This window comes from Cervus canadensis, chromosome 25, assembly GCF_019320065.1.
Source record: "Cervus canadensis isolate Bull #8, Minnesota chromosome 25, ASM1932006v1, whole genome shotgun sequence".
In the NCBI taxonomy this organism is placed as follows: domain Eukaryota; kingdom Metazoa; phylum Chordata; class Mammalia; order Artiodactyla; family Cervidae; genus Cervus; species Cervus canadensis.
Genome location: NC_057410.1, coordinates 7,894,693 through 7,922,508, shown reverse-complemented (window position 1 = coordinate 7,922,508; position 27,816 = coordinate 7,894,693). Strand labels below are relative to the sequence as shown.

The 27,816-nt window shown below is 40.6% G+C and overlaps 1 protein-coding gene and 1 pseudogene across 2 annotated transcripts in view; both read right to left on the bottom strand.

Moving 5' to 3' along the window:
* Positions 1 to 4,300, bottom strand: part of LOC122427827 — a 43,339-nt pseudogene extending 39,039 nt beyond the window's left edge.
* SRGAP1 (SLIT-ROBO Rho GTPase activating protein 1) overlaps positions 476 to 27,816 on the bottom strand; it is a 316,119-nt gene continuing 288,778 nt past the window's right edge. For both annotated transcript variants that reach the window (XM_043447019.1, XM_043447018.1), the window contains exons 16-22: positions 27,331 to 27,436; positions 24,393 to 24,617; positions 22,093 to 22,172; positions 14,203 to 14,383; positions 12,997 to 13,131; positions 12,548 to 12,887; positions 476 to 5,658 (exon numbers count right to left, since the gene is read on the bottom strand). In XM_043447019.1, coding sequence (XP_043302954.1) covers positions 5,281 to 5,658; positions 12,548 to 12,887; positions 12,997 to 13,131; positions 14,203 to 14,383; positions 22,093 to 22,172; positions 24,393 to 24,617; positions 27,331 to 27,436 — 1,445 coding nt within the window. In that variant the 3' untranslated portion in view covers positions 476 to 5,280. The remainder of the gene's footprint in view (positions 5,659 to 12,547; positions 12,888 to 12,996; positions 13,132 to 14,202; positions 14,384 to 22,092; positions 22,173 to 24,392; positions 24,618 to 27,330; positions 27,437 to 27,816) is intronic.

Genomic DNA, 27,816 nt, shown 5'->3' with positions numbered 1-27,816 from the left:
GGGTAAAAAAAGATAAGACTGAAGATAAAATATCTGTACATGGGGGAATTCTAAACATAGTCTACACATGAGGATTGCACTTCTGCATATTCAAATGAATCCCAAAGTCGGCCTGACAAGATTTACTATCTCAAAAATTCCTTCTCAAAGGAAAAAATTCAATCTGGAATGTTTAGGACTGTGCTATATCAACCGCTTAGTTAAGATCCTTCTGACCTGTTCTCTCACTACTCAGGGGTCTCCAAACAATTCTAAAAAACCCTGGCTTCATGGACAAGGCCCTGTGAATGAGGTGCCATTTTCAAATTCACAAACAAAAATGAAAGTGAGATTAAAAACATTAAAAAGAAAGGTAGTTTCGCGTGATTTAACAATTCAAGGCAACTCAGCTCTCTAAAGGGTTAATAGTGATGAGAAAAAGAAAGGAGTGGAAACAGGGCAGAGAATCAGACCAAACTGGAAGCAGACAAAGGCAGCCAGAACTATCTTATTTATTATAAAGATACACCGTGAAGAACAGACCTGACTGTATACTGAAGCCTGGAATGGTACATGCTCAAATGTACAGTACTAGACATAAAAGTGCATTGTTACAACAGATTAACAAAACATTTTTTTTTTCCCCTTCCAGAACTAGAAAAGCATCCCCCTTTACTTTCACCTCAGAGACGAGGAAATGTCGTGGTAAGAGGCAGTACAGAGCCGAGGAGGACAGGATGGCCATCAGCAGCACGTGAGCAGGAGGGGAGCGGGTGAGGTGTCGGGGACCCAGAGAGTGGCTGTAGGCGGGGAAAGGCACAGTCACGGCTAAGAGGGGAACGATGTCTGATGACCATGACCTGACCGTGACGGATGAGGATGCGAGACTGGATAATACTGAGCACCGAGGCATAGAAAGGTGGGCGTGGCGAAGAAGCTGGGAGAGAGTGGAGTTAAGTTTCAAAACACTCAAGTGGGCGGAGGAATTGAGTGTTGGGGGGGAAGTGTGTGGGGCAACAGCAAAGAGCAAGGCTAAGACTCCTCTAAAATAGAAAGGCACTTTCACATGTACATACTACAGATGTACATTGACACGAGTAGGTAACAGTCACAAGCAGGAAGCCACCAGTACTGCAACTCATCAGACCAACAGGAATGGACAATACTGATTTAATCACGTGGGCAGGAGTTAACTCTTAAGTCAGCAGGTAAATAGCAGTCTCTCCTGTCACACAGCCATTTACTATACTTTAAACGTCTATAATAACCATCACACTATACATTGAACTTGGATGAATGTTCTAAAGGGGGGCATTCACAAATGCACAGTTTATATATTTTCTTTTACTAAACAGTTTCTAAGATAAGCGTTATGGAACCCAGTACAATTATTTAAACATACAAAATTCCCTACGTAATTTTAAGATACAGGTACCATTTCGATTATAATACAGACTCTTTTTTTTTTTTTTAAGAAAGTATACTCGGGTGGGTAAGTGAAAGCTCAATTTCCAGTTTGTTTTATTGATTTGAACAAAGCTGTGCCAAAGTCACCCTGCTCCATGCCTGACACCCCAGCCCAGCTGGAGGTTGGCTTTCAGCTCAGGTGCTAGCCTCCACTAGGGAGCTCTGTGGGAAGAGTCTTCACTTCTAAGCTGCCCCACAGTTCTAAGTCTCTATGGGAGGTAACTCAGAGCCAAGACTCAGCCCCCAGCACATTTCCCGCATTCATGGCCTCTCATTACTGTGGTCAGGAATGACATCCCAAACCTGAAGTCTTCCAAACCCAACAGAACCATAGGCTCTTTAACTTTGGATTTCAGAGACTGTAATTACCAAACTAAAGTTTCTTTAGTTTATAGACCCTAGAGGCTATGTCTCATTCCCAAATACTAAAGAGACCTCCATGTCCCTGTTTTTTTTTCTCCTTTTTTCTTAATTAAATTATGAACCCATTTTTGGGAATGGCAAAAGTACAAAGACAGAAAACTCATACAGTTTGTCCCTTGGTGCTCTATATTCATTGATCACTGCTTATATTCATTTCAGTAGATTAAGTGGGACCCTGCTGTACAATATTCTATGGATTGCTCAAGGGGCATCAAAGTCAGATTACGTTGTGTGAAAATGTGCAAAACTGTTAAACAATGGCATTTATGCCCAACTTGAACATGGAGCTCTACAAAGGGCCACTCAACAAATTGAAATAATTTACAGAGCACTCATCAGAAAGTATGTTTTAAGAACCGTTCACTCTATGCTAATGATTCACTGCAAACATCCTTACCCAAACCCAAAGGCCAATTTGGTAAATCTACTTAAGTGAGTTCTATGGATGGGATGTGAACATTCAGTTATACTAGCTGTGAGTATATATTCTTGTGTAAGTGGAGTCAGGTAATCTTTGTAGAACTATCATTTACCCACCACCAAAATGACTCACTTCCCAAACTGCACATGAGGACCTATGATAAGATTCTTAAAAGCAGGATATAACCTTTTAGGAACTTATTTTCTTTCTTCCCTTCCCATTCCTTGTGCCTTCCCACTTCCCCACTGTGGGCTACACCTGTGGCTGCCAAGAGGACCCCTTGCAGGTAAACCCTTGAAGGAACTCACTGGGTGTTATTTTTGATCCTTTGTGAAGGGGCCACCTTGTCTTATCCTTGGAATCTTAGACTTTTACTGAACAAAGTAAGGATAAGTGAGTCCTTATTGAGTCCTTACTCACCCTGAGGTCACATCCTTTCCTGGGAATTGAAGGGAAAAAAAAAGCCTCAGGTGACAACAGAGTAATAGAGAAAGACAGAGACAGGTGAAGAAAGGAAGTGATGGGAGAGTGTTAGGAGCTGTTTCCTGGAAGAAGGCACAGCCTCTGAGGCTCTGAGGTCTGGAGCAGCATGTCCTCTGCCTTCCAAGGCAGCAGAGTCCTGGTGCGGAGGGTGGAGAGGCAGTCCTCTTTCCATCACAGGTGTCAACGCCAAAGGGACGAGACAGTGGGGAAGGTTACCAGGGAGAAGTCTGAAGAAAGGGCGTTGCACAAGTAAGATCTGGAACACTTAAGTTAAAGCTTGTACAAGAACCCTCCCAAAGGAGTAAGTTCAAAACATCTCTTCTCTTTTGATGCCCTCTGTCAACATCTTACTCTTCCATCAAATAAGGAAGTGGTTTTTAAGAATCTTCTTTATTTTAATTTCTAAAAGATTTAAAGTCTCCTCCACCATTACTTCCACCCCTTTCTCTATTTCTGTTTCCCTATTGGACAACAGAGAATGAAGAGACCAAAGTGGAATCCAGAAAGAACTGGGAGATTATCTTAAAAGGTTCAATGTTCCAGACATTTGGGAAGATTGTCCAGAAGGGTTGGTGCTACTCAGAGCTCAGTCCTGGCTGGGTTTCCATGGTGTCCAAAGGTGCTGAAAGGCTAATAAAGCTCAAGGAAAAGGTTGGGAGGGTTGCACAAGATGCTGAGCTGGGCCTCTTTATCAAAATGGGTGAAAAGGATGGTTGCGAAAATTCAGAGGTTTACAACACCTGGAAATACCTGAAGTAATTTTTTTCACTATATTTAGTCCATTTGTGAAATCAGGCTGCAGGCAAGCAACCAGCAGTGTGACTTTCAAAGGTAACAGTATCTCATAAATGAAACCTCTCTTTGCATTAGAATGATCAGACTGGCAAACTGAGGTAGAGATCAAAGTAACGATCTTGATTTTAGTATAGATCCCCATTTTTTCCCCACACTGATGCATTCCCCATTGAGCTGAGAAATCAAAGTCCATACTGTAACTCTTAGGTGGGCATGCGATTGGCTGCCAGTTTGAAGTCAAAGTGGTCCAGAGGGATTAGTTCTGGATATCCATTTTTAGGGGGGAAAAACCCCAAAGCAAACAAACAAACCCTCTTCATCAGTAAGTTCAATGACAGAGTCGATAAAATGCTTACAGATGGATAAGTGGCTGCTGAGAGAACAGCGGTGATCTGTACCTTAGGAAAAAACAAACTGGGTTCAAGGTATTCTTTTTAAGATAGAGGGAAGCAGAACATAAATATGGGCTAAAGAAAAACTGTCTGTGGGTGACGATGTCAGAGAAAGAGGATCCCGATGGAATGGAGCTGACCATGTGAATGATGTAGAGACCAGCTGGGAAAAAAAACCAAGCCAGCCCTGGTTCCAGGCTGAGCAACTGGGAGGAGACCATCCTGGAACCACAGGGTCGTCTTCGCGCCTGGGCCTGGCTCTTACCAGACCACAGCTTGAAGAGACAGATGGCGAGGGAAGCTGGGGATTCAATTTAGGATCAACAGGCCTCTGCAGCATGTCTAGGGGAGCCCAGATCCTCTAGTCAGGGGAAGAGAAGGCCAGGTGAACCAAGCACTTTCTCCATTGCTGAAGAGGAAAACACAGGGCTTCACGGGAGCTGGAAGTTACTTTCTGGGCAACAACAGATCTCTGAAGGAGTGGATGGAATAGGGTAACCAGAAAGTCTTGAAAATTAGACTGTTCTAGTCTGTGCTGAATGCAGCGGATGGACTTGGAAACCCTCCCAGGGCCTGATCAGGCTCAGGGAAAGAGTCCAGCAGGAGCTCTGGAGGACTGTCCCCCTCTCCTTTCCCAGATTTAGTTGGTACAGTAACTGCAGAAGGTTCTAGCACCCCCTGCTAAGATTTAACCTGGGCCCAGGGAAACGACTGTTAGGAAAAAGACAATCATCCTACTCATTCGGGCAGTGTGCTGCAAATCCCACTGGGAACAGCCCACTGTGACAACAGCAAGTATGCAGCAAGGGCTGGTCTCAGCCCCGCGGCATGAGATCAGAGGTACTCACTGTCAGCTACTCAACAATCCCATCGTCACCTTTCAGCCTCACCCCAAGTGCCACCGACCAACAGCGGTTACACTCCAGGGCCTGGCACTGCAGATTCTCCTGCCTTGAGACGCCGGCCTTTCTGACTCACCGGGCTTCTCTAAGCCTGAAGCACTGTGCAACGTGCAGGGCAGAGCGGTGCTGTCTTCATTACAAATGGTGCAGCATTGGATTTTCAAGTAAGTCTAAGTGTTTCTATTGTCTTTAAAATGGCATATGTCCAGTTATTTAAAAAAAAAAAAAAAGAAATTACAAAATACAAATGCCCGTGTTAATTTAGCTAATCTCAGACATTACATTCGAGAACATAGAAAAGCCAAAAGATCTCCAGTTATAAGCACGTGACTAACGCAAGTTATGGATCGTTGACTTTCGTCACTAATCCGTCTTCTCTTTTTAATCATCACCCCAGATGACCACGCTCCGGGGGGTGTTACATTGTGCAGGACTTGTCTGCTGGACCCTGGGGAGGCGGGGCGGGTCCCACGGTCGGGTTTGTTTTTGGAAGGACAGCAGGTTTCGGCCGCAGGGCTGGGGGCTTCAGCTGCACGCCCATTCTGGGTGCCACCGCAGGCTTGAAAGTACTCAGCGTGTCACTGGAGGAGCTGGTGCTCCGACGAATCTGAGGCTCTGAGCTCCTGAGGGCGACGCTGTGCAAAGGGCTGAGCGCTTCGGCGGAGGCGGCGGGGGTGGGAGAGTTCTTCACTTGCTCTAAGGCGTCCAGCACCACGTCGGGGGCATGCTTGGCCGTGCTCTGTCTTTCCAGCTCTCGGAGCTCGTTCAAAGCAGTGTTCATCGTCTCTTCGATATCCTGTTGAAAAACAAATGACAGATGGTAACCTGGTCTTCTCATGGGGATCATTTTGAAATGTACAGAAACGTGGAATCACTAGATCGTGTTATCCCTAGAGAAGGAAATGGCAATCCACTCCAGTATTCTTGCCTGGAAAATTCCATGGACAGAGGAACCCAGTGGGCTACAGTCCACGGGGTCGCAAAGGGTCGGCCACGACTGAGCACATCAGCACAGATTGTGTTATAGGAGTTAGCACTGCAGGTCAACTATACTTCAAAAACAAACTCAGAAAAGAATCAGATCTGTGGTTTCCAGAAGTGGGGGGGGGTTGGGGCAACTGGATGAAGGCAGTTGAAAGAAATGAACTTCCAGTTATAAGACGAATAAGTATTATGGATGTAATGTACAACATGATAAATATAATTGATACTGTTGTAAGTTATATATGACAGTAGTTAAGGGAGTAAATGCTAATGGTTCTCATCATAAGGAAACATGCTTTTGTTTGTTTCTTTAATTTGACATCTCTATGAGATGATGGATGTTCACTAAACCCACTGTGCTAATCATTTTATAATGTGTATAAGTCAAATTGGTATGCTATATACCTTAAACTTATGTACAGTATTGTGTCAATAACTCAATAATTAACTGGGAAAAAAGTAATCAGAGAGACAGATGAAGCTGATAATTAATACTAATGTACAGAACCCATCTTGTTGTTGTTGTTCAGTTGCTAAGTTGTGTCTGGCTCTTTGGAACCTCATGGACTGTAGTGTGACAGGCTCCTCTGTCCTCCACTATCCATACACGACTACTGGAAAAACCATAGCTTTGATTATATGGACCTTTGTCAGCAAAGTATTATCTCTGCTTTTTAATATGCTATCTAGGTTTGTCATAGCTTTCCTTCCAAGGAGCAAGCATTTTTTGATTTCATGGCTACAGTCACTGTCTGCAGTGATTTTGGAGCCCAAGAAAATAAAGTCTGTCACTGTTTCCATTGTTTCCCCATCTATGTGCATGAAGGGATGGAGCCAGATGCCATGATCTTAGTTTTCTGAATGCTGAGTTTTAAGCCAGCTTTTTCACTCTCCTCTTTCAGCCTCATCAAGGGGCTCTTTAGTTCCTCTTCACTCTCTGCCATAGAGTGATATAATATGCATATCTGAGATTGTTGATATTTCTCCTGGCAATCTTGATTCCAGCCTGTGAATCACCCACCCCAGCATTTCGCATGATGTACTCTTCATGTAAGTTAAATAAGCAGGGTGACAAAATAGAGCTTTGTCGTACTCCTTTCCCAATTTCGAACGAGTCTGTTGTTCCATGTCCAGTTTTAACTGTTGGTTCCTGACCTGCATACAGGTTTCTCAAGAGACAGGTCAGGTGGTCTGGTATTTCTGTTTCTTCAAGAATTTTCCACAGTTTGTTGTGATCCACACAAAGGCTTTAGTGTAGTCAATGAAGCAGAAGTAAATGTTTTTCTGGAATTTCCTTGCTTTCTCCATGATCCAAGAAATGTTGGCAATTTGATCTCTGGTTCCTCTGGCTTTTCCAAATCCAGCTTGTACATCTGGAATTTCTCAGTTCACATACTGCTGAAATCTACCTTGAAGGATTTTGAGCATTACCTTGCTAGAATGTGAAATGAGCGCAACTATATAGCAGTGTGGATATTCTTTGGCATTGCCCTTCTTTGGGATTGGAATGAAAACTGACCTTTTCCAGTCCTGTGGCCACTGCTGCGTTTTCCAAATTTGCTGGCATATTAAGTGCAACACTTTAACAGCATCATCTTTTAGTTTGAAATAGCTTAGCTGGAATTTCATAACCTCCACTATCTTTATTTGTAGTAATGCTTTCTAAGTCCCTCTTGACTTCAGGATGTCTGGCTCCAGGTGAGTGACCACACCATCGTGGTTATCTGGGTCGTGAAGATCTTTTTTGTACAGTTCTTCTATGTATTCTTGCCACCTCTTCTTAATCTTTTCTGTTTCTGTTAGGTCCTTACCATTTCTGTCCTTTATTGTGCCCATCCTTGCATGAATGTTCCCTTTATCTCCAATTTTCTTGATCTCTAGTCTTTCTTTCCCATTCTATTGTTTTCCTTTTCTTTGCATTGATCGCTGAGGAAGGCTTTCTTATCTCTCCTTGCTATTCTCTGGAACTCTGCATTCAGTTGGGTATATCTTTCCATGTCTCCTTTGCCTTACACGCCTCTTCTTTCCTCAGCTATTTGTAAAGTCTCCTCAGGCAACCACTTTGCCTTCTTGCATTTCTTTTTCTTGGGGATGGTTTTGGTCACTGCTTTCTGTACAACGTCACGAGCCTCCATCCGTAGTTCCTCAGGCACTCTGTCTACTAGGTCTAATCCCTTTAATCTGTCACTTCCACTGTACAATCATAAGGGATTTGATTTAGGTCATATCTGAATGGTCTAGTGGTTTTCCCTACTTCATTTTAAGCCTCACAGAAACTCGCATACTTCAAAGCAAGCAGACTAGCAAAAAGCATGACTGTTTTAACATCGGTGTGTAATGTGTGTAAACTCAATGCTATTTCACATAACTGCTGTGACTCTGAAGGTGCAGGAGACAGAGGAAACGGCTGCAACGGCTCATGGAGCCACAGAGCAAGACCGCCATTCTGAGGCACTTGGCGGTCTTCTGGGGGTTTTGACCTTACATGCTGACATCTTATATAGAATTCTATTTCAATCTATGGTAAAAGGTGGCTTAAATTTAGACCAGCAATTTCTTAAGAAAATTGAATAGGCATGAAAAATCAGGCTTTTTTTTTTTTTTCATTCATTCAACAAATAATTTTTGAGCACTTATTATATACTTGGCTAACTCCTAGCAGTTCTTCAAAATTCACTTCAAGCCTTCCCTGATGCTTCTGTTCAGTAGGTCTCAATGGTAGTGGTATTGCTCCATAGAGAGCATTTCTGTAATATGCTGTGTTGTGTATTTTTAAATGTCAAAATAACTGGATAGCATTTAGTGAGCAGAGGTATTGGATATCTGGCAAGTATCTTGGATAATTTACATGCAATGAATTGCCCCAGATCTTGTTCAACTTTTTAATATCCTCCAGACATTTATGTAGGTGAATTTTTTTTTTATAATCTGAGTCTAGAACTTAACTCTTTCTTATATATAAACACAAAATATTTTTTTTATAGTGTTAAGTTTTCTAAGAATGAAACCATCATGTAAATTATATTCTGCTTTGATGAGAACTGTATGACCACTAGTGGTAAAGAACCCGCCTGCCAATACAGTAGATGGAAGCGTCACACGTTCAATCCCTGGGTAGGGAAGATCCCCTGGAGGAGCGCAGGGCAACCCACTTCAGCATTCTTGCTGGAGAAACCCATGGACAGAGGCGACTAGCAGGCTACATTCCATGGGGTCACCAAGAGCTGGGATACAACTGAAGCGACTTAGCATGTTTGACAGAGGGTGGTCCACCACTTTAAAAAATCGTATCACTCACAGGAACACCATTATGGAAACTGAGTTGAGACTAGTTAACCTAATACTCATTTCAACGTACATTAAAAAAATTTTTTTTTATTCATTTACATATGGCTGTTCTGGGTCTTCACTGCTGCTTGAGCTTTTCTCTATTTGTGGTGTGGCGGCTTCTCATTGCAGTGGCTTCTCGTGTCGTGGGGCACAGGCTCACGAGCATGCAGGCTTCAATAGTTGCAGTGTGTGGGCTCACTAATTGCAGCGTGCAGGCTCTGGAGCAATGGTTCAATAGTAGTGGCGCACAGGCTAAGTTGTTCCACAGCATGTGGGCTCTTCTTGGATCAGGGATCAAACCCATGTCTCTGCACTGGCAGGCAGATTCTTTACTACTGAGCCACCAAGGAAGCCCCTCAATGTTCATTTTTAATTGTATTTATGGTAAGTCTACATGTAAGTGAAAGCATCTCACTATTTCATTTGTCTTCTAGTGTGCATGCGTGCTAAAGTCGCTTCAGTCGTGTCTGACCCTATGGATTGTAGCCCTCCAGGCTCCTCGGTCTATGGGATTCTCCAGGCAAGAATACTGGACTGGGTTGCCATGCCTTCCTCCAGGGGATCTTCGTGACCCAGGGATTGAACCTGTATCTCTCATATCTTTTGCACTGGCAGGCGGGTTCTCTAGCACTAGCACCACCTGGGAAGCCTATCTTCTAGTTTAGTTAATCAATAACTGAAATACATTTGTTTTTAATATTTCTATTTTTCCTTTTTATTGTATTTAGGGCTTTATATGTTTTTTTAAAAAATTAGGTATATCATCTATCCATTTATTTCAGAAAATAAAGGGGAAATTACAAAGTATTTGTAAAAAGGTAAGTGTATACCAATGTGCACCACTGCCAGAGGAATGGGTAAGTGAAATGTGCTGTATATGTACAGGGGATTGTTAGTGGGCCTTAAACAGGACGCCACGATATGGATACATCTTGAAGGTATTAAATGGAATAAGCCAGTCACAAAAAGACAAACACTGCATGACTCCACTTCTATGAGGGAGTCAAATTCACAGAAGGAAAAAAAAGAACAGTGGTGGCTAGGGCCTGGGTGGGAGGGGAGGGGAAAATAGGCATTGTTCTCAAATGGGTACAGAGTTTCAGTTTTGCAGGATGAAGAAGTTCTGGAGATCTGTCACACAGCCAGGCGAACACTTTACTGACCTGTACACTTAGAAAAGGTCAGGGTGAGAACCTACTGTGGGGCACAGGGGGCTAGTGAAGGCTCACTGGGGACAGAGGCGTTGATGTCTGTGGGGCTCATTCACTTCGCTATACGGCAGAAACCAAGCCAACACTGCAAAGCAACTAAATTCCAAATAAAAGGTTAAGAGGATCTGTTTTACACTGTTTACTCACACACACACACACATGAGTATTGTGTGAGGTAGGCAGAGAGCCATTGCACTAGTGAGATGGAAATACCTCTTCTCTACATTTTCAGGGCTTCCACTCACCTCGAGCATTAGCTTGCGGCTCTGGAGAGCAGGAATTGATTTCCACACCCACCTCCCCCGCTGATTTACAAGTACCTTCATGCAGCAGCTGACCACTGATTTAACTGTCTATGACGTCTATCATGGACGCTGCCACACAGTAAGTGCTCAATGAAGACTTGCTAAGTGAATAAACAAAGATCCAGTGATCACATAAGGGTAAGTCGCATTTTTAAAAAAGCTCTATCAGGGGTTCCACTCATTTACTGAAAGAATTCGCGTGTTTTTGGTATGAATACCATGATGGCAGGCTCACTTATCCTCATGGGAAAATCTGAAGATGAAAGATGGAAAGATAAATAAAGGATACAGCTGGAAGCCATTTTGTGAGGATGACATCACTTTACAAGTGATTATTTTCATATGTGATTTCCACTTGATGCTAAATATATGGATTTGTTTTTTACAAGTATTAGCCCCAGAGAAAACATGCAGAGCCTGGTTTATCTGTTGAGTTTTTGTCTTTATGATTTACAGTTAAAGGATTTCCTGGTTCTAGAAGCAAAAGGGTTAAAGTAGAACTTATTATGCCTTTCCACTACTAAGCTCCTAATTCCCTATCTCTCTAACCTAAATACTGTTTCATATGCTTTTTATAAGCAATGATGTTGTGGATTTTAAAAATCATTAAATTCAATTATAGTCAAATATCACGGTTCTAAATACACCTCCAAGGACTCTGCATTGCCTTTAAAATAGACAGACACCCAAAAAGGTCAAAAGCCTTTTTGATTTTTGCTGAAAAATTATTGTGCACTTAAAATTGGATTAATTTTGTAAAAACACATTAAACTCTCCAAGTAATCTAATTGCTTTCCAAAATTCTTTTTAGTTAGGACAATGAAAATAGCTTGGAAATTTGTCATATCAAAATGCAGGTTTCCTGGAGTGCTCTTTATTAAAAATGACCCATCTTTAATATTTCCCCATGTTTGTTTCATTAATTTCTCACTCACTTTTTTAAGCTTCAGTGGTAACTAGAAGACACTTTAAGATTACTCAAATGGCAAACCCTGAATCTCTTTCACCTCCTTTTCACTGGCCATACACATGTTTTCTTTTCTTTTTTTTCCTTGAAGTATACTTGATTTACAATATTGTATTAGTTTCAGATGTACAGGATATGATTCAGTTTTTTTTTTTTCTGTCATACATATATTTCCTGATGGCTTGTACTTTAAAAAGAGCGAGAGGAAAAAAATGGTAGAATGATGGAAAAATCCATTAATATTATTTTACTTACACTTTGTCAATTCTAATCATTGGAAAAAAAACTACAAAGCCCTTCTCTGCAGTCACTGTTGGGAAGTGGAGATATACGTGCATTCAGGAGTGACACAGTAGCTAGACTTGTTCTTCAAACAGCCAACCATTATTTTTCACTTCCTTTACTGCCTAATCCTTCATTTCCTAAGTTGAAAGTGTCACCTTCATCAGACACTAAAAATGTTCTGTTTCAGGGTTCTCCATTCTGTTCCCTTGATTTGTCTGTTTTACTAGCTCAAGCATATGTTCAAGATCTGGGAGGGCTAGTCTTTCCTCATTCTTATTTTCTGAATCTTTCTGGCCATTTAGGAGTGATGGGTTTGACTGTCCAGGGTCTTACATTTCTGCCATGTCTCTGTTTACATCACTATGAATCCACTACATTGAGCTGGCCAAAAACTTTGTTCTGATATTATGGAAAAACTAGAATGAACTTTTTGGCCAACTATTTGGGCCCTTCTTGTAACAAATGGCCTCAGAGAATGGGCTAATTTCTGTTTTCTTTAGTTGGTTCTATACAAAAGGTATGGCTCTAGAAAGTAACTCCTATAATGCCTCCTCCATCATACCCTGGCACTTAGCATGCAATACTCTCTTCAAAGCAGCCTACCTGAGCGATTGTCTCTGGGTCCAGCGGCTTGTGGTCGTTGAAGCTGGAGTACTGCCCTGATGATGTGGACCTTCTAATGGGAGGGCTGTCGATCTTCTTGAGGGAGTCGTGGCGGCTGATGTTGGTCAGGCTGCCGTGGCCGGGCCTCCGCCTCCGCTCAGGACTGTCGCTGTTGAGGCCGCGGTTCTGCAGCAGGCCCCGGGGGTGACTGCCCAGGCCTGGGGACCCCAGGTCAATCGAGGAGTTGGAAAGCCCATGTGGGGGGTGGAGGGGGCAATGGCCATCACTGGTCCTGCCAGGACGCCTTGCTGGAGGGGGTGGCTCTCCCCTTTTTCTTTGTCTAGACAGAGAGAATAGAAGAGGTTGTCGCACTGGGTAATTCTGCAAGGCTGTGGATGCCACAGCTCCTCAGAACCCCTGGAGAAGCGGAGGCTTGGGAGTCCACATACCTGGCTAAATAGCCATCAGGATGTCGGTCTGTTGGGGAGTTCATGTCCTTGGATGAAGACTTGTCTTCAGTTACCGGCCCACTGCTGGCCTCGCTGTCGGCTTTCTGGCTCAGAGTGTCTGAAAATGTATCATCCCTGAGACAGTGAGAATCAAGAGTGAGGGTCTTTTGCTTGATGAATGGGGACAAAAGAATAAGTGATTACATTTATGTATGTAAGTCTTTCTCTTACTAACATAACTTGTTTCTTTTCACTATAAATATAGCATCATTTCATGGCAGGTAAATTGGAAAATTCAGATGACAAATCACCCATAATATAACATCCAGAGACAACCACTGTTTGAATTCTAGAAAATATCTTTCTCTGCTTTTCTCCTCTGCCTGACATACCTATCTATAAGAATGTCCATATTCTGAAAAAAAAAAAAAAAAGAATGTCCATATGTATGTATAGTAGTATTTACTGTAGATATTTGTATGTGTACTTTAGGACTGTATGTCTGCATAACACACACAATATTTCCTGGATTCAGAGAGACACTTTAACAGTTTAAAATTAGGCTGAATCAATCACTGTATCCATTTATGCGGTATTTTTCTCTTTTCCTTGAAAAGCTGTTCATAAATTGGTGCTGCATTGTGAAATACCATAGTCACAAAATTAAGATTATACTGTACATGTTATTTTGTAACTTGTTTCTTTCACTTAATACTAAGACCAGGTGGGAAGATACCACTTTAAGTATTTTTGAAAGTAGAGCTTTCTCATAAGCAAAATTAAAAAAGAAGCCTGGAGATGATTCTCTTTAGACCTGAAGCCAGTAGCCTCCCTTTGGGGAATTTGGAATTAAGACAGACACCAAGGGAAGAGGAACCACTGTTTTAGGAATTAGCAGTGCCGCTTCAGCTCCTACAACTATCCTCTGTACAGGGTATTTTTCTAAGAATCTGAAGGCTTCAGAAGGCATCTCTCACTAGTTCTTGGCTCCAGACCTGCTGGGAGAGCATAGGGCCTTGCTAACAGGACTTCCCGGTCAACGGGTTTTCATTTTCCATCAGCAAGGTGAAGAACTGAGCCCAGCTCAGAAGTCTTTGCTCTGTAATCCCTTCTTTTCTCACAAGACCAAGGTAAGGGCAATGTAAGTAACAGCAGCTAGCGTCTCCTCTTGGGAGCACTCGGGTGATGGAAGCCGGTGCTACTCACATATCCTGGACCACTATGTACTGGTGAGGTACTAGCCCATCAATCCCGTTGTGCCTTCCTTCCCACCAGTCCTCCGACGCGCGGTGATACAGCAGGAGGGAAGCACCCTTCTTGAAGGACAATTCTCTGGCAGACCGCCCAACGTAGTCAAACTTGGCTATCGCTTCTATTGGCTCACATTCTACAAAGAACACACCAGAAAACAGAGTGGGGCAGGCTTGTCAGGAAGGCGTGATACACTCACTGAAAGGTATATGTGAGGCTTTGGAAAGAAACAAGGTCATTTTAATAACCAGACAGAACAAGGTAATAAATCAAGACAATGAGAAAATGATGCTGTTAAAAGGGATAAAGAAAAACATTCTCTTTCTGTCATCAGTTTCTCAGGCAAAGAAAAATTGAAAATTAGATCTTAATTTCTATAGCCTTGTACTAGAGAGATCATGACACAGTCTAATAAAAATATTTAAAACTTTGTAATATATAAAATTTCCTTGGGTTTTAATGTTCTCTGCAATAGGTCCAATATTACTTTGACATTGATGGAGTTCCCAGGCAACATGTTAATACTATTTATAACATATCAGAGTCACTATTCCAGAACACCAAGAAGTTTATGCTTTATTTGCCTATTTTACAACAGGCAAATTTACAAGTTTACAGATATCACCCCATTAAATATTGTTTGAATACATTTAATTTCACTAGGTATTTTTTGGGCACTATCAAATCTTACCACCAAGCGTAAAGACAGCTTTATTTTTTCTAGTATCAAAACCAAATTCTGGATATCACCTGTGAAACAAGCATACCTACTCAAGAGACCAGATTCAAAAATATCTTCTAGGATCAAAAGGTACTGAAGGGAATAATGATGAGTGAGAAAAAGCCAACCTCAGAAAGTTACACGTTGCACAAGGCCATTCATATGACATACTTGAAATGACCTAATAACCGAGATGGGATTAGTGATCACCAGAGTGGTGGGGGGACGCAATGGAAGGAAATGGCTTTGGCTGTGAAAGGGTAGCACAAAGGGGTCGCCATGATGCAACTGTTCTTGATTTTGACTGTGGTCACACAAATCTACTTGTGTGATAAAACTGTGTAGAACCAAGTAACCAACACAGGTGGGCGCATGTAAAACTGGTGAAATGTGAATATGGTGGATGGAGAGTATCAGTGTCAGCGTCCTTGCGACAGTAACAACAGTGATATAAGATGTCACTCTTGGGGGGAAACGGGGAGGGGGCGGTGGATGGAGAGTATCAGTGTCAGCGTCCTTGCGACAGTAACAACAGTGATATAAGATGTCACTCTTGGGGGGAAACGGGGAGGGGGCGGTGGATGGCATCTCTCTGTCGCGTTTCTTGCAGCTGTATATGAATCTACAGTGATCTCAAAATCAAAAGTCGAAGAGGGATATCAAACTCTGGGCCTAGAGTTGGAATTTCAGCTCTATTTTTAAAAAGTCTGACCACAAATGCTGAAGGCAAACAAGAGGACAAACCACTCCAAACCACCACAAGAGTTGCTTTTTGTGATTCAGCTTACTGCAGAAAGCCCAGAACTGTTAGTTCTGCGGCCTTCCCTCTCCTCTCCCACCATCACCCCATCCTTATCCCTGCTACCAAAAACAGGTGAGTCAACTTCTAATCAATAAGAAACAGAACTAAAAAGGGTCAGTACAAGCAGTATAACGCTTAGAGAACTCTATGCAGTAAGCAACCTCATTTGTTAAAAACTGAACATGTATGCTGTTACTTTAGAAATGCTTTAGAATATATGTGCACATAATAGATTAAAAGCTGTCAAATATTTTGTCAGGAACTTATTATCTTCTACTTCCCTTGGTAACAAACCTTTTCATTTAAAAGAGTTAATCTCTTCCCAAAGTTTAATGCAGTATCTTCAATATCTGTTGTACTTATGTGAAATAACTACAAATGAAATCTCTGGATAGCCAGCTAAGCTTCTTTCTCACTTGAAAAAATGCAAACATTCTCTGGGACAGCATGAACATAAAAATCAACAAACATATTGAAAAAGCTTTGGATTTATCTTCTATGAAGGACCGGGGTGAATTTCTGCTATATATTTAAAATAAAGAGGAAAAAAGTTCCATCCTTTGCTAGTAGATAAGTAGATCCTTAAGTAAATAATAATTCATATGGAAGAATCAAACACTATAATCTGTACATGGTATACTTCTCAACAAGGTAGGTGTAAAAATAATTTTAAAACAATAGTTTAATTTCTTTAACAACTGACAATAACTTTTAGATCATATGTTAACACTCCATTATTCCATCCTAAAAATATTTTAATATAAATAGTTTTATTAAATATCCACAAGTCTGCTCATAGAGGAGGAAAGAGAACTCTTTATTCAAGGGGACTGACTTTATACTTTGTTCTAAACTTGCACATAAAAAGAAAATCCTGTTTGAACCGAGATGACTGATACTAAATTTTTTACCCCAGGTCTCCCTGAGGGACAGAAATAAACATGTCTGTGGTGTAAGGGACACAAGCATTCATGGAGGAATGAAGGCATGCCAATTGATTAAAAAGAACTTCACGATATGCAGTCTGCAAATTCTTATGTGATACACCCATATGTTTAAACTGTTTTACTGAAAAAATGGAAATCTAATAGCATAACAGAGTATACAACCCATGTACCTGTCAAAGGGAAGAGAGAGCTATTCATGTTCTTTAATGCCATTCGACCATACACTGTCATCACTGGCCAAGGGCCATTTAAGACTGTTTAATAGATATATACATATTTTATCATAATTTCATCATCATGCCCTCTATGCTCATTACTTCTTTCTTTTTTGAAACAACTAGCAGCAAGATGATCAGACTTTGCTTATTTAGTTCAAAGGTACAGACATTATGAAAGAATGACCAGATGAATCAGAAGTATACTTCATTGGTGATCTTACTACATCAACTAGTAATTCTGAGCAATTTCATTATTTTGACTTCTTTCTACTCCCATGAGAGAAATTTCAGTCAAGTGTCAATCAATAAGCTATTTATACACGTCTCAGTCTAGTCATTGCAGAGCAAATCAATCTCAGGGCATGGCGATGCACCAAAAGCCTTTCATGTAGGGTCACACAGCCCTTTAAAGTCTTGCAGGGGCTTAGTAGAATGCTACTGCTACCAATAACAACAATGAGGGTGAATGTGATAACTTCATTTTCTTACATGGCAAGAGAAGGAACATTCAACAGAGCTGATTTTCTGACTGCCTGGTGCTATCAAGTCTTATATTTCCATTTTTTGTAACTTTATACAAAATGCTAGTACCTGACTTAATAAAGTCAGGGTGATCAAAGAGACAGATCAATACTCTGGTTAATTTAGTTAAAGGACTTTAGAGTCTGGCTGCAGGCAAGAATATCTGCTCTTTGTAAGCAATGCTTTTCTCTCCAGCACTATCAGGTGAACAAGATCAAAATGTTATTTCAAATACAGAGCTCTCAGCAAAGCTTCTCTTTTGTAGCCAAGAGGTGAGAACAACTGACATGGTACAGTGGTGAGACTGAGGTTTGGGAAGAGAGATGGCTGGGGCGTCGTGGGCTTTTCCTGCCACTGGGACAAGCAAGGAAACACTTAGAAAAGTCACCAGTGAAAAAGGAATGGATTATAGAGAAACGAGAAGCTCAAGACAAAAGAAAGGAGAGAGGAATGGCAGAGGGTGGGCTCAGAGACTTTCAAAAGCAATCCCACAGAAATAGAAGCTCTCACTTTAAAGAATTTCTTCCAACTTAAGTTTCTGAAAATGTCATTTTTCTTTTAAAGCAGAGGGTGGACCCTAGATACCTTGAAAACCTTCCTGCTGAAATCAACTAAAAATGTTGGATTAAAAAAAAAAAAACAAAACTTTGTGATTGCATTAATCATGACAGTGAGGAATACTAAACTTGATGAATGAAAGAGCCTTCGGAGGTGAACAGAACACCAGGATTGTGAACACTAGAATATGTAAGTCAGAGTTTGCCTTGAGGGCATTTTCCCCGGCCTGGTTAACTTAAGCTTTATTTTAAACAAAAGACTAGGTCCAGGGGCTGCCCAGCATGGAGACTCTAAGCCCCACCAAAGTATTGAACTCTCAGTGTTACAGTGGATTTCTAGTTCTGAAATTCTCCTCCCTTCTCACTCGCCACACTTCTCCATAGATGTAACCACTCTGACCTTGAATTTAAGGGAAAAAAATCTATCTCAAGGCTTGGGAAAAAACAAAAACAAAAAAACCCCAGCTCAGAATCCCAACCACATTCTAGCCCTCAGGCAGGTTTGCATTTTAAGTTGATACTACCTGGGTGGCCTGAAAAACCTCAAACTAAAAATCTATTGTGGTTCCAAGCTGGTTATGCCCCAGGCAGAAGTAATGAAAACCCTCTCTGGAGGGACATACCTTTACCTCAATGTAAATGAATTCCATAAAGTTCTAAGAGATATGTAAAAAAATATATAAAGCACATTGGAAATAAGACTCAGATGAGCAAAAGCCAACAAAAACAAATCCAGGAAGACTTCAGCTTTTTAGAATAATTAGACACATAATCTAAAACAATAGAAAGGATTAGTATTATGAGTAAAGAGCAAATGACCAAGCAGATATGAAAGTGAACTGAACTTGGGAGAAAAAAAAATCAAAAATAAAACTGAATAAGTTTAAAGCAGGTTAGTCATAGTTAAAGAAGGAATAAAAGGATTAGGAATAAAAGGATTATGCATATAGCTAAAGAGGTACTAAGAAAAAACTGACAGCTTTATATGTTCATATTAAAAATGTCAAAAAGTAATGTTAAACATTAAACTTAAGAAGTTAGAGAAAAAAATGATTCCTACAGAGAAACATATAAAAGTTTATTGGGTGACATTAAGTAACTAGAAAGATGTTTGTGGACTGTATATCATAAAAATATCAATTCTTTCCATATTAATATATGTAGAATCAGTGCAACTGCAATCTAAACCTCAACAGGTTTTTAGATTTTCCTTGTTTGTTTCTAAGAACTTGAAAAGCTGAATTTGAAATTTAAGTGAAATTGCAAAAGGCCAAGAATTGTTAAGAGGAACAAAGTCAGAGGTCTTGATTTGACAAATATTGAGATTTATTAAAAGGTAACAAAATGAAGACAGCAGTGTAGGGATAAACAAGTAGACCCATGGAAAAGAACAGAGACCAGAAACGGACTCACCCAGAGAGGACACTTGATTTATGATAAAGGTGTGGGGCAGTAGAGAAAGGATAATCAAGGCTGGGACAGTGGGGACAGGTGTGCATCCATAAGGAGAAAAAAGGAACAGATCCCTACCTCACACCATACCTCCAAATGAATTCCTGGTAGAGTTAAGCCCTATGTGTGAAAAACAAAACCTGAAAGGATTTAAAAGAGACTATAGAAGAACTTCTACATTAACTTAAGGAACAGAAGGATAAGGATTTCTTCAAGGAGACACAAAGTGAAACAACCATGAAGGAAAAGATGGGTAAATTCAGTGCCTTTAAAGTTAAGATCCTCTGTTTGGCAAAAAACATAATAGGCACATGAAAGGCTACAGAGCAGAAAATATTTGCAAAGCATATACTCAATAAAGGACTTGATCCAGCCTCATAAACTTTTACAAGGAAAAACCAAAGCCAAACCAAACTAAACTAAACCAAGCAAAAAAAGCGCAGAGAAACTAACAGTGGGCACATAGGCCCTAAGTTGCAAAACATTTGATAGGAATTTTGCAAAAATAAACATACAAAAATTAGTGTATCTGTATTAATCATGTTTTTCATTTTCTACAGTATGACCTCTGGGCTTTGCTCCCCCTGGAGGGACTGTCCTTTCCAGGGTTAGCAAATTCCTAGTAAACAACTCACCTGGAATGTGCTTTTCAAATGCAAACCAACCAATCCAGGGCCCCATACTGCAGCCACTTCCTCTCTGGGGCTCCCACACTTTAGGCCACTATCCCCTTGCCCCAAACACTTCATGGCCAGGTACCAACCAGAGACAGCCAGGGCCCTCTGAAATTATTCAAAGTAGGCAATCCTAACGCTGCTTACCCTGCCTTGCCTGTTCCTTCGTGGAAACCACAATAAAAACTCTTGGCCAGATGTTCTCCTGCCCGTCTGACCCCGGTGCTTTCCCTGGCCCCCTGAGGTGTGACGTGTCCCCTCCTCTTAGGAACTGTGAGCATCAGATTATCTTTTCAATGGCGATCATCTCCCCATCTGTTGGCCTTACCATACCCCCTTTACCCTTATCATACTGTAAGTTTTCTATTCATAGACTATGTTTTAAAACATCTTCAACCCCAATGTTCATCGCAGCACTGTTTATAATAGCCAGGACATGGAAGCAACCTAGATGCCCATCAGCAGATGAATGGATAAGGAAGCTGTGGTACATATACACCATGGAATTTTACTCAGCCGTCAAAAAGAATTCATTTGAACCAGTCCTAATGAGATGGATGAAACTGGAGCCCCTTATACAGAGTGAAGTAAGCCAGAAAGATAAAGAACATTACAGCATACTAACACATATATATGGAATTTAGAAAGATGGTAACGATAACCCTATATGCAAAACAGAAAAAGAGACACAGAAATACAGAACAGACTTTTGAACCTGTGGGAGAAGGTGAGGGTGGGATGTTTCAAAAGAACAGCATGTATACTATCTATGGTGAAACAGATCACCAGCCCAGGTGGGATGCATGAGACAAGTGCTCCGGCCTGGTGCACTGGGAAGACCCAGAGGAATCGGGTGGAGAGGGAGATGGGAGGGGGGGGATCGGGATGGGGAATAAGTGTAAATCTATGGCTGATTCATATCAATGTATGACAAAACCCACTGAAATGTTGTGAAGTAATTAGCCTCCAACTAATAAAAAAATTAAAAAAAAAAAAAAAAACTCTTCATCAGTAAGCAGAGAAATGCACATTAAAATCACAATGAGATACCATTACACACTTGACAGTTTTAGCAAAGACTTACAATATTTGATATAAACTTAAGTGTGGATGACTGCATACCACTGAGAGGCTGAGACACTGCTGGTGGGAGTGGGTAGCCCTACAACCATTTTCTTATTTTTTGGCTGCTTCCTGTGTTAGGTGGGATCTTAGTTCCCTGACCAGGGATTGAACTCATGCCTCCTGAAGTGGAAGCACGGGCTCTTAACCACTGGACTGCCAGGGAAGCCCCCTTACAACCATTTTCAAAAACAGTTCAGCAGTATGCGGCAAGGTTGAAGACATGCTTGCTCCTAGGTGTGTGTATCTGAGAGAAACTCCTGTCCACCTGCAGCAAGGGACATGTTCAAAATATTCATACCTGGACTGTTCTTAATGGCAAAAAGCAGAAAACACCTCACGTATTCACCAATAATAAAAAAATATATAATGGAATACTATACAGTGGTAAATAAATTATTCTAATTGCATGCAATGATGGGGATGCATTTCAGGAATATAATACTGAGTAGAAAACAATGAAAATATATATAGTATGATTCCATCTATAAAACATTCAAGAAAACAGAAAATGAAACAATAATCCATTGAAAAGCACAAACACACAGCTTCCCTTAAGGGGTGTGGAAGACAATGGGTTCAGGACAGTGAAAAGGTAACGGTACTTTTTCTTAAATCTGGTGGTGGTTTCACAGGTGTTCCCTGCAGTATTACTCTCTGTCATTTACACATATTTAGTATATATTATTTTGTATCTACTGAATTCTTAATATAAGCAATTCTTGGTATATGTGCTGCCAAAGCGAGTACAATATAAGTAGTTCTTTAAAAACGGTTATAAAAATGGCTATAAAGACTAGTTTAATGATAGCATGACCACAAGTGCATACCGTCTTCACTGGTGTGCGGCTCTGTGCCCGCGTCCTGATCCACTTCCTCCAGCGTACCGTGCTCACTGTATGGGCTGTCGCTGAGGAGCAGAAGTAGAAATCATATGAGGCCAAAGCGAATTTCAAAACTGAACAACTGCTACTACAGGGAAAAACAGAAGACTTCGGAATGGCAGAGGAGTTCCTGGATAGCCTTGCGGTGGGATGCTGGAGCCTCCAGGATTGTGCAATCCTATGGGAGTCTATGTCCCTTCATCTTTGACATACTACAACTCCGTAAAGACAAAACTGATGTGTAGGAAACTGACAGTATTACAAGTGATTCTTATGGATAAAAATGAACATTTGTTGAATTCTGGTGGAATATGATTATCACCCTCTGGATGCACCAATTTTTGCAAATTCATTTCAATATCCACTACTGCATAGAAATGGATGGCTTTTTGATTTCTGCTTTGAATTGGCTGTAGTTATCCTCTTCACCTTTTCTTGACACATGTTCATTTCTATGTCTGAGAGTTAGACTCTATCCTTTAACATTACCACTGTTACTTCTCAAATGTATGCTGATAAATGGAATGCATTGGTTACAAATACAAACCTGACATTGTTGTAAAAGCCCATTTATATTGCTGGCACTGGGGGATGAGGGTGATTACTATAATATTGACTTTCTGTTTAAAACAAGCGGTATCTATAGAGAATACCATCTGTGGGAGAAGACATAATCAAGTACATGTTACTGACTTTAAGACTCTTTATTATGGGGATTTTACCCTGTTTGTACAAAAGGAGCAACCACAAAAAGTCCTAGAATACAACACATTAAATAATATCGACCAGACATCCATATATTTGCTCTCTGATAAAGTGAATAAGACAGTACAACTTACTGATAGAGCCCTGAATATTTGTAAATATTAAACATGACTGACACTGGCCTTGAAACCAATACAACTAGGAAAATAAAATTCTGAATTCTGAAAATAAAATTCTGAAAAACTCACCAGGGCTGAGTTTTATTCATTTACCTTTCCAGAGCCAAGCTTATGTCAGTACATGCATGTAGTAAATATTTTAAAAATATGTAGCCCTGGTGGGCTACAGTCCATGGGGTTGCAGAGAGTCAGACATAACCAAGCAACTCACACACACACAGAATCCATCATGCTTTGTTAATTTAGAAAGCAGTACTTCTGGAAATGGTCAACTCTGAATTTTCTTACGGCATAAGATCATTTGCGGTTTAAATGATACTGTGGTTTAAGTTTTAAAAAAATGTACTTTCAGTTATTTAGATTTTTCAGCTACTTGTTCTACTTAATCCCCAGCAAGGCAATGGGAAACAGAGTATCCTGCAGAGTCCAGAATGAAGGGCTTAGGCAAATCTATTTCCAGCTGCTGCTGAATCTTAGCTGCACAGGGCGGTTTTCTAGGGAGGCTGGGAGGCAGCTGCTGAGTGGGAAGACTTGTGTGGACTTAGGAATCAGCCAGACTTGGGCTGTCTCCAGAAACCACTAGTCACTGGCCTGGCTCCTTGGCCTCTCTTAACTTACTTGGTGGAGTAGGAATAAAAGAGATCACATGCACTGGGAAGCTGGCACACAGGAGGACCTCAACGAATTAAAACCAGTTTTACTGTATATGATTTCTTATAAGCTGGAACTCATATATCAAATGGTGAACATAAACATTTTGGGGTTTCCTATCTTTGGATTATACATTTTTACCCTTCATTGGGAGGTGACTATATTGTCTTATGAAAAAATTTTTATCCCAACAATATAATAATTAATAACTTTGTTCAAAGTGACCATGACTTGTATAATTGATTAGGACAATATTAGTAAGAATGAAAATGAAAGTAAGAATGAAAACACATGTAGTTGACAGTTGCTCCTTTAAAATGAAACTTTTGAAATACTTTCCACAGAATCAAAACTATTTAGGAATGAAAATGAAGTCTGTTAATTCAGTTATCTTTTCTTGATATAACAGTAAAAATGTATACAGCTCTCTACTTAAAAACCATTCTCTACAAAAGTCGTGATGGGGTAGGTGTATCTAAAAAGATTCAGTGTTTAGGGAAAAGAGAAATGAATATGAATTTCCATAAGAAGAAGCCAGTGCTGTCATGGGATTTAATATTCTAATTTATCTCAAGTGTTCCTGCTGCTGCTTTTTTTAAATTGGAAGCACTGGCATCTTATAGTCAATTCTTTTTTTTAAATTAAGTTGATATCTGTACTACTATAATTTTTTCCAGGAGGAGAAGGAAAGACTAAAATTTTTGGACTTACCAATACTCGTCTCCAGCCATACATTTCTCATAAACAGGGCCATCCAGCTCTTTAGCATCTGGGAAAATAGTCTCATGGTGGATGATGATGGTTTTGACAATCTCATTCACATGAGCCTGGCAGGACACTTGATCCTGTATCTCTGGGACAGGCATCAATGTGGGGCCAAAACAGATGGCCAGGTTATAAGGGTCCATCATGTTTTCATCACTGTACTGTGAAAGACTACGAAAGAAAGCAAGACAGGAGTTATAAAAGAACAAGGGGAAAAAAGAAAATGCTTAATAGGACACTTCCTATTCTGAAAATGAGTTTTCTTATTAGAATAAAATACTTCATCCTACTTTAAGGTGGCTCAGCAAATTCCTAAGAAAGTAATGCAACTTATAACCTTTCCACAAGGTAGACATGGAGAGAGGAATATAAATCCTGTTTGCTTACTTAAGTGGCATTTTTTTGAAAGTCACAAGGGAGTTTAAGATAATCTCTAATACAATGGAGACCAGGATCAAGTAAAAGAGTTTCATTTGCAAACAGTATGATCATCTTTAAAACTGTCCTCCAACTAACCAAACACATTTCAGATTTCAGTTTTTCCCATAAATCTTGAGGGGAGTCCTGAGAAAAACAAAAGCACCCTTTCTCTGTACCCACTGAAAGAAAGAAAGCAACTCCAGCCTTTGTAATTTGCTTTTGGGCAAGACGATCAATACAAGGTGAGAGTTAGTGTCACAAAAGACAATCACAAGTGCAAGTGAAGGGGAAAAAGAATCCTCAATTCTTGCTTTCCATTTAAAGCTGGTAAACTACAAACTTTGGGGGAGATTTCCAGTTGTCTAGTACTAATTTTAAAATTCAATTCAACAGCTGTGGGTGAGATAGTTTCCACAGGGGACGGAAAATAAGAAGTTCTTTATGCTATGCTTCTAACACACGGGCAAGGTGCTGTTCCAGGGAGAATCTAGAGAATCTATCTTTCAGTGTATAGAATGTCAACCTTGAAAGGAAATGTAAAATCTAGGTGAACAGATGACAAACCGAAGGAGAGAAAAAGAGACTCCGCTACATTTGTGAGATGTTGACAGACACAAAGAAACTGAGATCCCGTGTGACAAGATACTTTACCCCGTTTTGGAAATAAGATAGCCGAGAAAGTAGAAAATACAAAAGGGTAATTCTCACAGGCAACATATGTCTTTCCTTTCTGCCATTTCTCAAACATAAGATCTTAAAACAGTTCACAAATAACAGCCAATGATCAGGTTACAGATCACCTTCAACATGAATACAGGAAGGAAAAGTGAGATTCAGAACAAGAATGATCTCAAGTTCAAAAGACCCACGTAAGCTCAACGGGGCAGTCAGTCTTTCTGGGTCTTTAGAGCTGGTTTGAAGAGCAAACAGCTGATAGAAAATTTTTGATTTTACAATGAAAAGAGAAGAGCTTCTTTCTCTTTCCAAAATTCCTGTCCCACGTATCCTACTCCAGAGACTGGGCCTGGCCTCAGCATGGAGACAGGTGCAGGAACCAGGGGACATCTCTGGGCAGAAATGCTGGAAGCAATGCCGATGTCTGGCTCACGGCCCGGCTGCTGGTCTGTTGAGCTCCACTGTCAGTTAGATTCACACTTTGAGAGCTTTCTTGACTCATGGTCAGTTTTTTTCCCGAGTCCATTGTGGCTGATTGGTTCACAGTGGGTTTCACTCAGGCGTGTCAAGAATATTCGGTATGGACATCATGTAGAGGGCCAGCAGGAATGCGAGGTGGTCCACGTTGGGGAAGGAGAGGCACGTGCAATTCAAGGTGAAGATGGCAAACCTTCAGATTTTTACAACTACCTGGGTGACCAGGCTTATTTAAAGATAATAGTTGATGGTATCCTTTAACCTAAAATAGTTTACACCCTTCTCTCTTGGTACTGCTTATTTCCAGGGGTGACTTCTGTACTGTGTCATCTGTAGACGCTTTAGCTCCATTCTGTATGGGTCCCCTGCCAGCATTTCCCTGTTATAGGATACTTGGCTTTGGGGCTGGGGATGTGTGGTCAATCTGAATGGTATGATTTCAGGAAGAGTCAGGAGGGTTGTAATAAATCCCCATGGCTTTTAAGAACTTAACACTTCTGGTGAAACAGAAGAAAAAATTTTCTAATTTTAAGAAGGGAGAGCTCATGCTTGAGTGAGAAAGCATTTCCTGAAGTTTACTCCCACCTGAATTTTTTTAATTAAAAAAAAATGTTTAATTGAAATGTTAAAGAGCAAGGGGACTCAGATAAAACAGGGGAAGATGTTCTTATCATGGAGCCCGTGTACCTACAAGTAACACAACTGAAATCAAGTTCCCTAAATTAAGAGAGTCAAGTTTCCTTGAAAATAATGTAGTGATTGTTAAGATTTCTGTGACATTGTTTTAAAGATCGCTTTAGAAATATCATCTTTTTGACAAGGTCTCATTATACTCAATTTGCAGACAATTCTTTTTTGGATCTGTGTACAAGTCTCACCTACAATTCCCTTCCTTCCCTGCCTATAACATTAAAAATCACAGAAATTTTCTGCCGTGAGCAGGCGGTTTACATCATTTTGACAAAAACATTTGTGACACTGGCTTTGGATGGAAGTTGGAAAACACTTCCACATATTTCACTGAAAAGTGTTCTTTTTAGTAATACTTGTGCATTTTTGCATTTCTGGCCACAGTTTCTACATCTGGTGATGAGGTTTATGTGGGTCATCCTGTGACCTTATAAGGCAGGTGACACGTGATGACTTTGATCTGCTGAGGAAAAACGCACCTTCAGTCTCTATTCAAGCATCTTCTCTTTGACTCTGCTAATAAAAGGAACCCAATGTACATTTTACAGAATCCAAGAACAGAGAATTCAGAGCGGTACACAGGGAGTTAAAATGAGCATTTTGGCAAAACTGTGGTACTTACTGATTGAGGAAGGCAAAGAGGTACCTCATCACTATAAGGACCGACCTGGGCAAGGTCAGGAGCAGTTTGCGGATGTGAAGTGCCCTCTCATAGAGATTATCTATTCCTACAGACAGAAGAGGACATGGTTAGGATCCTTTCACCAGCCACATTTAAAGCAGAACATTGTAGTACCCAAATTCAGTACATATCTGAACATAAGCAACACTTTGCCCTTAGGTGAGATGTAGTCATAACCAATAAAGCAAATCAGTGAGTGATCTGCTTGGGTGTACGCGAGGACCTCTCTTCTGACTCATCACTGTTTTCTCTGACTTCCACGGGCTCGGCTTTAAGCAGCTTAGAGTCTTCTAAATTTAAAAACCGTTTTTCACTTGTTGCTTTTTCCACATTTTGCATCTGATATGGTTTAAACTCCTTTTTGCTGCACGTTAACTAAGGTAACTTTTTGGGATAGGATACCTCTCCCTTTCCATGACTCATTAA